Source organism: Lactuca serriola, chromosome 7, assembly GCF_051521515.1.
Source record: "Lactuca serriola cultivar US96UC23 chromosome 7, Lser_US96UC23_V15, whole genome shotgun sequence".
Taxonomy (NCBI): Eukaryota; Viridiplantae; Streptophyta; class Magnoliopsida; order Asterales; family Asteraceae; genus Lactuca; species Lactuca serriola.
The window spans coordinates 26,744,170-26,754,907 of NC_136414.1; the positions used below are offsets into that span (position 1 = coordinate 26,744,170).

Sequence of the window (10,738 nt, forward strand, 5' to 3'; positions counted from 1 at the left end):
AGCTGATCAGATTATGAGAAAAATTACTGGCATGTTTGAGTTCAATTAAATGTCTGAGGATAGGAACACTATAAATTTCATCAGGGGCAAGAGAGCAATATGTATAATCTGATCCAGGATGCAACTTAACCGATCCAATATCCTGAACAAGACTTGATAGACAGTTGTGTAACCCACAATTTGATGGGTTAGACTTCCAACACCAACTGGTACCACCAGTTTCATTTATTCAGTCCTTCACCACACATCTCTTTTGAGCCTCTAGATCATAAAGAGCAAGATATACCTTTTTTAATTCTAATGATCCAATCCAAATATCGTTCCAGAACTGGGTGTTCTCCCCAGATTTGACACATTGTCTAAATATGTCATTGATACTTATACCCATAGATTCCAAGTCATTTTTTTACACCTGCTATGTTGTTCCACACACCACTGAGAGATTTCTTGGAGAGATAATCTTTCGGTTTGTTGAACAGGTTATGAACTCCACATATAATCTTTCTCCACAGAGCTGATGTATTATTCCTTAGTCTCCACCATCATTTAACCAACAGAGCAATGTTCATAGCTGTTTAGGGCTAGTGACTTTGCTCCACGAAACCCAGTGAATTTTATTTTTCTCATCACTTCCCCCCATAGGAAAGATCTTCTTATCTTTTCAAGCCTCTCAATTACACTTAGGGGAGCATTAAAAAGCGAGAGATAGTACGTGGGAAGATTTCCCAATACAGAAGTAATAAGAGTTAGTCTCCCCCCAAAAGATAATGTTTTTGCCTTCCATCTCGTGAGCTTGGATTGAAACTTGTTAATGATTAGTTGCCAGTTCCTCACCAAGTTCATGTTTGCCCCAACTGGTACTCCAAGGTAGGTAAAAGGTAGACAACGAGCCTCACAGCCAAGTATTCTAGCAGCAAATGCGGTTTCACAACTCGATGCCCCAACACCATATACCTTGGATTTTCCGAAATTTACCTTGAAACCGAAGGACTACAACTAAATCTAATGGGTTTATGACCCTTAATATGAAGACTCTAGAACTTTTGCAATCAAAGTTATAAAATAAATTTTACATCTTATTGGAATAGTTAAGTATCCTCAAATTATCTCACAAAACATGTTTGATGCCAAAAGGCACTTTTTTTTGGGTTTCATTGATAGCAAAATATCCTTACTCTATAGGGGCATTAGTGTTTTACGTGACTCATATAGTCTTTAATATTTTTGTACACATTTAGTCATTAATAGTTTTTTGTTTCAAAAAAAGACATTTTTGTTTTTTTACTCATTCAATACTTATGAATGATTTCTTTAGGTTTTTCTCACATCTTACGTGAGACAATCATTGATGAAGTGTATGGGTTGTTGATGTTTATGTGTAACGTCTCATTTTCACAACCAAAAGTTTTCATTTTTAAATAAGGCAAAAGTCCCTAATTATATATCCATTATTAAGAAAAAAATGTTTATTCCAAAATACATTTATCGAAAATCAAAGTAATATAAGAAACACGGAATCCTCAAAACTGTTGATGAGTGTGTACAATCATGCTTTCGCCTTCCCACGATCAACAATAAAACCTGAAAACATAAACAACTGGGTAAACACAAAGTTTAGTGAATTTTCCCTAAAATACTCGTTACAACAAACGTATTATCATGCATAATGAGCCCACACTCATCATATTTGAATAGCTTGACCCAATTAGTTATTGGACTGGAATGCCAATGTAACAACGCAAATTTTCAAACAAATTTTTCATTTAAAAAAAAATAGTATTTCCATTCAAAACAAGGCAAATAATTTAAGTGTCATGTCAAATACAAACTATCTAAATCCCAAGATCATAAAAACATCCTTCAGTGTGTATCGATTACGCCGGCGCCTTCCCACGGTCCTCGCTAGTACCTGAAACACATACATAACAACTGTAAGCATAAATGCTTAGTGAGTTCCCCAATATACAACTTACGCACATACGCCTTTCCAGGCCCTGACCTTCCGGTCCATGTGTCTCAGGGGACTTCCGTCCCTGCTGGGTAAACCTTCCGGTCCTACCCACGCCGACCTTCCGGTCCATCACACAACATTTTGCCTTCCGGCCCATAACATATCGCCTTCCGGCCCATAATATAATCGCCTTCCGGCCCATGACATACATAGCACATATAACAAATAACTTACCACATATAGCATACATATCACATATCATATCCGACCTTCCAGTCACACAGTCAAACCCTTCCGGGTACAGTATAGTGAGAGGACTCACCTCGCGGGTAATGAAAGCTAGCGACTCCTGAAATCACTCGCACTCGATCCGCCGAGCTACAGACTTCCTATAATATCATATATCCCTTATTAATACTTTTATCTTTCAAGACAACTGACTCTAAGAAATTACATGTAGGTCAACTCTGGTCAACGGTCAACGGTCAACTTGACCAGACTCGGCGAGTGCAAAGGCGACTCGGCGAGTCTAGACGTCCTCCCCAACTTTCCCTGATGTTCCCTTTCGACTCGTCGAGTATCCCTCTTGGCTCGACGAGATCCTCGTGGAAGAATCGCGGGGCCACCCCGACTCCACTCGCCGAGTCTGAAGAACAGCTCGACGAGTTCCAGTCAATCTCCAAGCTACTCGCCGAGTCTGTTCGTCGGACTCGTCGAGTCCATGCCATGCAGTCGATCAAACTGCTTCCTGAGATAAGTATTGTCCCGAAATACACAAGCATGGGACCTTCTGGACCTCTAAAGGTCCTAATACAGGGTTATAGTCGTTTGGGTAATAAGGTACTAATCCATCTAATCACCAAATGGGTTCTATAAACCCTAAATCCATGCACACATCAACATAACAGAAAAGATCCGAAATATTACCTGAATAACGCACTCTCTGTGTCCCCAAACCGCAGAACTCGAATCCCTTGCTGTTCCTTTAGCCAAAACTCTTCTCCTCCTTGCACAACAATTTCTTCAAGGCCCTAATATCCTTCGATCTTGCTCTAGATGCCCACAGCCGTTTAGGGTTCTTCTCAGTCGACTAAAGACGAACAATGACGGCCTATAAGTCCCTTTTATACGTCCCAAACCTGAACGGCTAGGGTTTTCGCTAAACAGCGCCGACTCGCCGAGTCCATATCTGGACTCGTCGAGTCCAGTCGCGAACCCGCGACCAGGTCTGCGGTCCTACTCGGCGAGTCTAGGCTCTAACTCGCCGAGTCCCCTCTTAAAACACCCCAAAAACATAATTTAACAATACCTGAGATTTCGGACTGTTACAGCCAACATACAACAGGTCCAATTAGTCATCAGACTGGAATACCCAGGGTTTGTCAGCATGGCGCTTTAACCCAACCACTCTTCTCGAGCCTCCGTGCCTACACTTTACAGCCGGCCCGCACTAGGTATCTTGGCCTACAACATATAGCAGGACCACCTCAACCTATCCCACCACCATATGGCTATCTCATGTAGACGAAAATAAAAGTCAGTGACTAAATGTGTACAAATCAAAAAATACATTACCCTTTTAAGTCATTATCCCTTTTCTAAAAATCCAAATATCATACTAGAAGTGTCGCATGTAATTCAGAATTTACCAAATTATCAAAACCCTCAAAATTAAACAAACAATAGAATAATATAAATGATGTCGGTCCATATTCAATAGACATTTCTTTTCGTTACACTGGACAGTCATCAGACCATCTTTTCTAATTAGGCCAGTTTGTTACACCAAACAAGACACAACACAACAGGTTGTACGATATTGTACCAGATAGATTCGATGATGTCAATGGAAAAATAATTATAACTATTTGATCCAATCCAAAAAGACGAGACAAGAACTTGCTCTCGATTTAGGGGGTGTCAAATTGGGACCCACATTATGAGTTTTCTTGATCAAGTTGACCATTTGAGTCTCCAAGATTCGCGTTTGCAGCATAATCCTCAGCTGAATAAACTGAGAAACCCCAAACTGAAGCACAATTCTCGTCATCTACAAACAACCAAACGAGCAATTAACAACATTCTTAATATAATGAAGAGAGGTGGGACCTGATAGGAACCACAAATATAGAAAGAAAAAAAAGTGTTATAAAATAAATACCTCGTAAAGTCAAACTCAACTCTTCATCAGACTCATCAAGGCCTACAAATCTACGGTGCCCTGATGACGTGGCAGCCATTGGCAAAAACGGATGGAAAGAAAAACCACTAACAGTGTCTGCATCAAAAACATATAATTAACTTCTGTCTGTATTAAGTGTTACCCGGATAAATAATGTTTTAATTTTTTTTTTTTTTTTTGAGAAAAGTAGTACCTGATGCAGCTTGAAAGCTGGATACCCATTGACCCGTTTGAAGATCATACATATGTACCAAACCATCCTAGAATTACAATATTTTTTATAATATAATTATATTCTGAAAAGCGTTATAAAATGAAAATGAAATTTAATCATAAAAATATAAAAATTACCTGTCCACCAGTACCAAGATATCGACCGTATGGCTCTGTGTCAAACTGTATCCGTTGATTGGTGGACTCTGATGATCTATATAACCTAAATTAACAACAAAATAATAATAATAAATAAAAAAATAAATTATTATTCAGAAAACACTTTATCCATACAGACAACACTTAAAGAGAATAAAAGACAAGACGCTATTACTTGTATACAATTTCAACTGTATTGCGTATATCCCAACAAAGTATATATGGATCCTACAAAAAAAAACAATTACTTTAATAAAATTACCTGATTAAAAAATAAATAGAAATTTAATTGCATTAAAATGGTCAAGAAGGGTATGTTAGATGTAGACAGCATCATATTCATACCTTTCGTCCCCCGGTGTAAAGATAGTTCCCATCTTTGGAGAATTGAACCTGAGGGTAAAACGGTCATTTTTTCAACCATGATTAGATATAAATATGCATATATACAGCTGCCTTACTTACATGTGTAACCCCACCTTCTTGACCATGTAGGACATATAAGAGTTCCATATTATCTTCCCTATGTATTGCTGTAGTTTGACTATAAGACCCTGTAGCAAGCATCCCTGTATGACTTGGAGAAAAGGCAATTGATGATATGATACCTGAATGCAAGGAAGAAAGTTCATATTATTAGTGAAATACCCAAAATACCCTTGTAGTTAACCACACCAACCTGCTTGTCCTTCCTTGTTTCCTTGGATGGTTGAATGTTGTTGGAAATCTCTACCAGGGCGATGAATATCAAATATCCTGATGGATTTGTTGTAGCCAGCAAATATCCTGAATCAAATAAGTTAATATTTATATAGCAACATACTTTCATTCATTTATTTTTCTTATTAAGAAATTGTACTTTGAAAAGTCTAACCAATTATATGGCATTGTGGATTTTTTTAAGTACAATGTTGTAACAGAAAGAAAGGAATGTAGGATTCTATAAGAAACAAATAAAATAAAGATGAAAGAAAATGTGTTGTAGTCCTTTAAAATAGTATAAGCTTACTTTGTTCCTGAGGGGTTGAAACCGATTGAGAAGGCAGCAGTTATTTCATCCATGGCATCATATGCTCGATATGTGCAACGTAGCTGTAATTCCATGTTGAATCAATCAAGTGTTAATAAAGTATTACCACAATTATTATCCATGACATGAATAATAATAATGACTAATATAAAGATTCAATGATATAAATCAAGACCAAAGCACATGCTATATTCAATTAGGGGAATTTAATTAAATATTAAGATTAAAGAATATGATGAAGCACCTGTCCTGTGCTAGTATCCCAAAGATGAATAGGATGATCCCGAGTGGTGGTTGCAAACACACAAGAGACTGGATCTACAATACAATCAGAATAACATAATTCTTGTTAACTGCTGATTTACATGCCAAGTATCTTTGGATAATCTACTAATAATGAAAGAAAAAGGATATCAACAAAAAAGAACCTGAAGCAGACATGTAAGGGTACCAACAGTAATCATATATGGCTTCTCCCTCAGTCAAAGCAAGGCTTGCAGGAAATGAATCTGCAAATCAAAAGTGTGATGAGAAGATAAATTAATAAAGATTTAGTTTTAGGTGTCTGATAAAAAGAAAACTAACCTTCAATAGCAGCTGAAGAACAAGCCTTTTCGTCTATACAGTTGTCATAATCTGGTCTGTAAAAGAAAAAAGAGAATGATTCCAATTGTATACAGATTATTCATCCTTTGGAGAACACTTGCAGCTTCTAATTCAGAAAGCGCAAAAACAGCATAAATGGTAGAATTGATAATAGAAGTTGCTTACAATGTGAATAAACTAAGAGTATTGTCATCAGAACTCGTCAGAAAGCAGGAACCATCCGGCGACCTACAGAGAACCAGCATTAATCACCATAAGCAACGCATAACCACTGGACGGTGATACGATTGAAATGAAAACATCCACTGTATCAACTCTATCTTAGCATTAAACTCCAATTTGGTAACAATAGATGGCAATTTTACCATTTAACGCCCTTGAGGAAGTTATTAGGGTTAGACGAGGCTCTGAAATGTCTGGAAAAATGGTAGGTTTTGTGAGGAGGAATATCAAAACGAATCGCCGGCGGCCAAGAGGAATAGTCAGATTGATCGTCGGTCGTCGGTTGTTCTTCCATGACTTCTACGGCTTCAAGTTCGACGCTTTCTTGTTCCTGCTCCCCCATTTTACTGAATCCGCCGGAGAAGGAAGCGGTAAGTACACTAGAGTGAGTTGTTAATTTAAGAGTGCCCGCCAAAACGTACAAAAGAGCTGCTCTAATGCTAATGGTTAGTGGTAGGGTTGTTCAAGTTACGAACCTAAATATAATGTTTACAAATATATTCATGAATTTTTTTTTTCCAAAAGTCCTACAAATATATCATTATATTTGTTTTCATATCACTTTACTTTTATAATATATCTTCATTACTTTATCAACTACTATCTATGTTATATTAGAATTCAGAAGTAGTAACTTGCAATGGAATAAAAAAAAATGATCCATGGGATGTCTTCGTTGATTCGAACATAGGAAAGATACTTGTAGATTGCATGATTATGTGACAATTTTCTGTTTGATTAGATTGTTGGAATTTATTCATTTGAGAGAATCAAAACATAAATTGCATCTTGCATAAAATGTTTTACTATTCTACTTGTTGCATTTTATTCTATTTAATTATTCATAAATTGATAAAATATGTAAAAAAAGAACATATGGACAGAGAATGAGTAAATATGTAAGTTTATTTATAAAGTCTGATAACAAGTTTCAAGTGGCATGATTAATGAACAGTGAACACCACTATGTGTATACATGCCACCACCTCATTGTAAAAGTCCAAATTACATTTATTTTTCGAAATTGATAATCCAAAATCAGTACATGTTTGTATATTAATATCATGAGTTTATGCTCAACCAATTTTCAAAACACCATAAAAATAGAGGTCACAAATGACTATTTTGCCCATGTGCAATGCTTTTGAAATACATTTCATCTTTGTACTTGGCATATAAAGGAAGTTCAAGCGCATTCTCGGCTCTTTTACCATCTTCATGTATCTTTGCAATTAAGCTTTCAAGCGATGGGAAGTTTGCCTGCCATCATTCCATCAGTATCAGTATCAGTGTATCAGTATCAGTGTATTGGTAACAGAGTAACAAGATGAATTTAGGAGAGTACCTCGGGCCGGATATAGCCAACAACAAGAAGATGTAATTCTTCACCATAGAAATCTTTATCAAACTTATGAAGCAACCATGGCTCCTAAATTTACAAATAAAAGGGTTAGAAACCGATTGTTTCAAGATTTAACTAGGTTTTTATAAAGTTCCCAAATTGCCCTTACAATTGTCTTCTCGGTGTTATTAAAATACGGGTTCCAACCAATGCTCATAACCATCTTGTAAAAACCATGGTTTGATAATTTGGCCCAACCAAAATATACACCCGCAGGATTTTCAGAAAGGACAGTTGCATACCCTTCTACTGATAAATTAGCTGAAAAACAATAATCATAATCGATTAACCCTACAAAACTGACCAGGGGTAAGCATGGAAATACATGAAAATTCCAAGGGTAAAATTGGAAACCTGTTGGTATTCCAAGCACCTTCGAGCCACGGCCATACCCCTTGATGACAGGACCACCAATATACCAAGGTTCTAAGGGTAAAGTACCATCTATCCCTGAAATTTTGAAAAAAAAAAATTAAATTATTAAAAAATGTGTGAAATATAAGTGAAGTTTAATGGAATATGGATTAAATTAGTGAGAGAAATTTACAATCTTCAAATGGGGGTAGGCCCCACTTTTCAGGATGTAGGTCAAGAAGTGAAGTGATCACCTCGTCAGCATCAGTGTAAAGATGTGACTGCTTTGGAAGTGATGGTACAGCCACCACCTCCATATTAGCAGCTTTAGCAGCTGCAACACCTGGTCTGACATGACATGACATAACAAAACAAAAACAGATTAGAACAAATTGTACTGTGTTTGACATATATTGGGACAGGGACTTTGCTCTCGGTCTCTTGTCTGTGTAAAAGACAAAAATGCCCTTGTCGTCTTCATCATCGAAAATAGCCGCTAGTCAAGTTATTTAAAGAAGAGCAAACTCACAGTGAATCTTCAATGACAAGACATTTAGAAGGATCAATGTTTAGCCTTTTGCTTGCTTCCAAGAATCTGAAAATGAAAATCATGTAAAAAGTCATCTCATTTAAAAATTTAAACCGAAAAAAAAAAAGTCAACATTTTTATCTCACATTTCAGGAGATGGCTTTCCTGCTTTCACTTCATCACCAGCAACAATTGCTGCAAAGGATTCTTTCCAAGCTGCATAGATAAAGATTTAAACTAGTAAGAGAACAGTTTAAAATGAATAAACAGGAGATTAACAATATATAAAAATTCCAACTTACTATCATGATAGCTTATCTTTGTTTCAATGCTAGCTCGTGGAGAGTTAGAAGCCAATGCCATTTTCACTCCATGTCCTCTTAAATGTTTAACCAAACGATATGCACCTGGTAGTGCTTTAAGTTTGCACCATCTAATAATTAGAATAATTAAAAAAACTAGATTAGTATTTAGTCTAAATAAGTCAAACTTAAAAGGAAAGAGTGAGGCTATTAGTTATTACTGATCAGAGAACATTGGAGAAATTTCTGATAGCAAGTCTTCTTTGGATAAAGGAAGCTCATAATCCTCCACAATAGCAGCTGCAGCTTCTATAGGTGTTTTCCCTATAATCTTATGAGCCTCTCTTCCATCCCATTTCTTCTCATACTTAACCAGATAAACTTTCAAAACTTCACTCACAATGCCATCTGTCAATATAGAGCTTTTTAACTTCCATCAACATATATGCATCAGAAAGCAAACAAGGTAATAAATCACCTACTTTCATAGAAGCTTACCTGTATTTACAAGAGTTCCATCCAGGTCAAGGATCACACATGAAACCAGTTTCCTTAGGGAATTCATCATCCAGTTTGTTGTTAAAATCAGAACTCTTCCAGCAGATTTTAGACTTGCATTTACAAACTTCTGCAATACCAATAGAGCTTAGTTTAGATGTGTGTGAAACTTTAAGCAAGTTACAAGGAAAAAGAAAGCATAAAAGGGAATAGATCAATTGTGATTTAAAAAGTTTATGAAAAATTGTACAGTATCATCATATTGAAACTGGTTCTAAAGAATCATATATTTGAGTCCATTTATAATGCAAACATAATCAATCTAAGAAGTAAAAAGAGGTACTTCGAGTTCATGCCTGCACAATTTGCATTCAGGCATTTCATCAAACATCTGTTTCTCATGATATCAGGTATGAAGATTACCAAAAAAAAGGAACAAACTGAAATCGATCAATTATTTGCAAGATAATCAAAATTTAAATGTTCAATCTAGATATGAAGTAATACGTACCTTCAAATTGAAACTAGTTTGCAAATTGACAACAAAGAACTACGACCGACACAATTTCTGCTGCATAAAGTTTCAGATACAACGATTATAGCAAATTGATGACAAAGGGCGGCGGAAACATCAGTCGCCGGACTAGACGACGGTCACGACGGCGAATTGTTTGTGGTTTTGTTCGACTGATAAATCAAAGCGCTATCAGAGAGAACATCCGCGGCTAGTTTTGTAGCACTAAATAACCAAAGAGTTTTCTATGTTTTCATTTTTAGCCCTTTAAGTTTTATTTTTCAACTTTTTCATTTTTTATCTTAGAAATATTTTTATATCAAAAAATGTATAAACAACAATAAAATAATAAACATGAAAATAACTAAAGAAACATTATAAATTATAAGATTAAGAAATTAAATAATAAATTACCATGAAATTACAAGATAGATTAAAGATAAAATTAATAAAGTATTTAACAAGATGTAAAATTGACATGGCATGAATCTTGATAATTTGACTATATACATATTTTTATTATGTATCGAATATTATATATTTGATATGGCATGAATCTTGCTATTACACCATTATAAATCATGAATACTTTTAAAATCTCAGATATTATATTTTAGTAAGGATTGTTAGTTGTTTTTAATTTTTTTTAAAGTTTGTTATATTTTTGGGTTAATTAATAGCGTGCTATGTGTTAATCCTATGTTGATAACTTCTATATGTTCACTCTTTGTCGTCGTTAATTGTATTATTTTTTTCATTATCTTTAATATCTATTT

At 35.6% G+C, this 10,738-nt stretch overlaps 2 protein-coding genes across 3 annotated transcripts; both read right to left on the reverse strand.

Annotated features, from left to right (window-relative positions):
* Window positions 1-3,622: 3,622 nt before the first annotated feature.
* On the reverse strand, window positions 3,623-6,810 carry LOC145062988 (Transducin/WD40 repeat-like superfamily protein). Its single transcript, XM_079010585.1, has 14 exons — window positions 6,507-6,810; window positions 6,307-6,369; window positions 6,121-6,176; window positions 5,964-6,044; window positions 5,780-5,853; window positions 5,515-5,597; window positions 5,185-5,291; window positions 4,971-5,113; window positions 4,851-4,898; window positions 4,681-4,733; window positions 4,485-4,569; window positions 4,327-4,393; window positions 4,113-4,229; window positions 3,623-4,001 (listed from the first exon to the last, which is right to left on the reverse strand). Exons 1-14 carry the CDS (start codon window positions 6,704-6,706, stop codon window positions 3,889-3,891), a joined length of 1,290 nt encoding a protein of 429 aa, XP_078866711.1. The 5' UTR covers window positions 6,707-6,810; the 3' UTR covers window positions 3,623-3,888.
* Window positions 6,811-7,251: 441 nt separating this feature from the next.
* On the reverse strand, window positions 7,252-10,172 carry FMN/FHY (riboflavin kinase/FMN hydrolase). Of its 2 annotated transcripts, XM_079010771.1 has the most exons (12): window positions 9,960-10,172; window positions 9,805-9,839; window positions 9,449-9,578; window positions 9,172-9,358; window positions 8,951-9,081; window positions 8,795-8,864; window positions 8,649-8,714; window positions 8,313-8,467; window positions 8,120-8,215; window positions 7,875-8,026; window positions 7,709-7,792; window positions 7,252-7,623 (listed from the first exon to the last, which is right to left on the reverse strand). In XM_079010771.1, exons 2-12 carry the CDS (start codon window positions 9,817-9,819, stop codon window positions 7,474-7,476), a joined length of 1,236 nt encoding a protein of 411 aa, XP_078866897.1. In that variant the 5' UTR covers window positions 9,820-9,839; window positions 9,960-10,172; the 3' UTR covers window positions 7,252-7,473. The 2 variants fall into 2 exon arrangements, with proteins under 2 accessions (XP_078866897.1, XP_078866898.1); XM_079010772.1 differs by lacking the exon at window positions 9,805-9,839 and having other exon boundaries at window positions 9,960-10,171.
* Window positions 10,173-10,738: the final 566 nt, after the last annotated feature.

Bases quoted from the DNA above. Each gene is read 5' to 3' on its own strand.
- LOC145062988 (XM_079010585.1), bottom strand. From the start codon at position 6,706: ATGGGGGAGCAGGAACAAGAAAGCGTCGAACTTGAAGCCGTAGAAGTC. The intron at 5,292-5,514 runs GTAAGCTTATAC...TATTTGATTCAG, and splicing joins TTCAACCCCTCAGGAACAAA to GATATTTGCTGGCTACAACA. The intron at 4,734-4,850 runs GTATGAATATGA...TTTTTTTTGTAG, and splicing joins TTTACACCGGGGGACGAAAG to GATCCATATATACTTTGTTG.
- FMN/FHY (XM_079010771.1), bottom strand. The intron at 8,468-8,648 runs GTGAGTTTGCTC...ATGTCATGTCAG, and splicing joins CTTGTCATTGAAGATTCACT to ACCAGGTGTTGCAGCTGCTA. The intron at 8,027-8,119 runs GTTTCCAATTTT...ATTGTTTTTCAG, and splicing joins GGTGCTTGGAATACCAACAG to CTAATTTATCAGTAGAAGGG.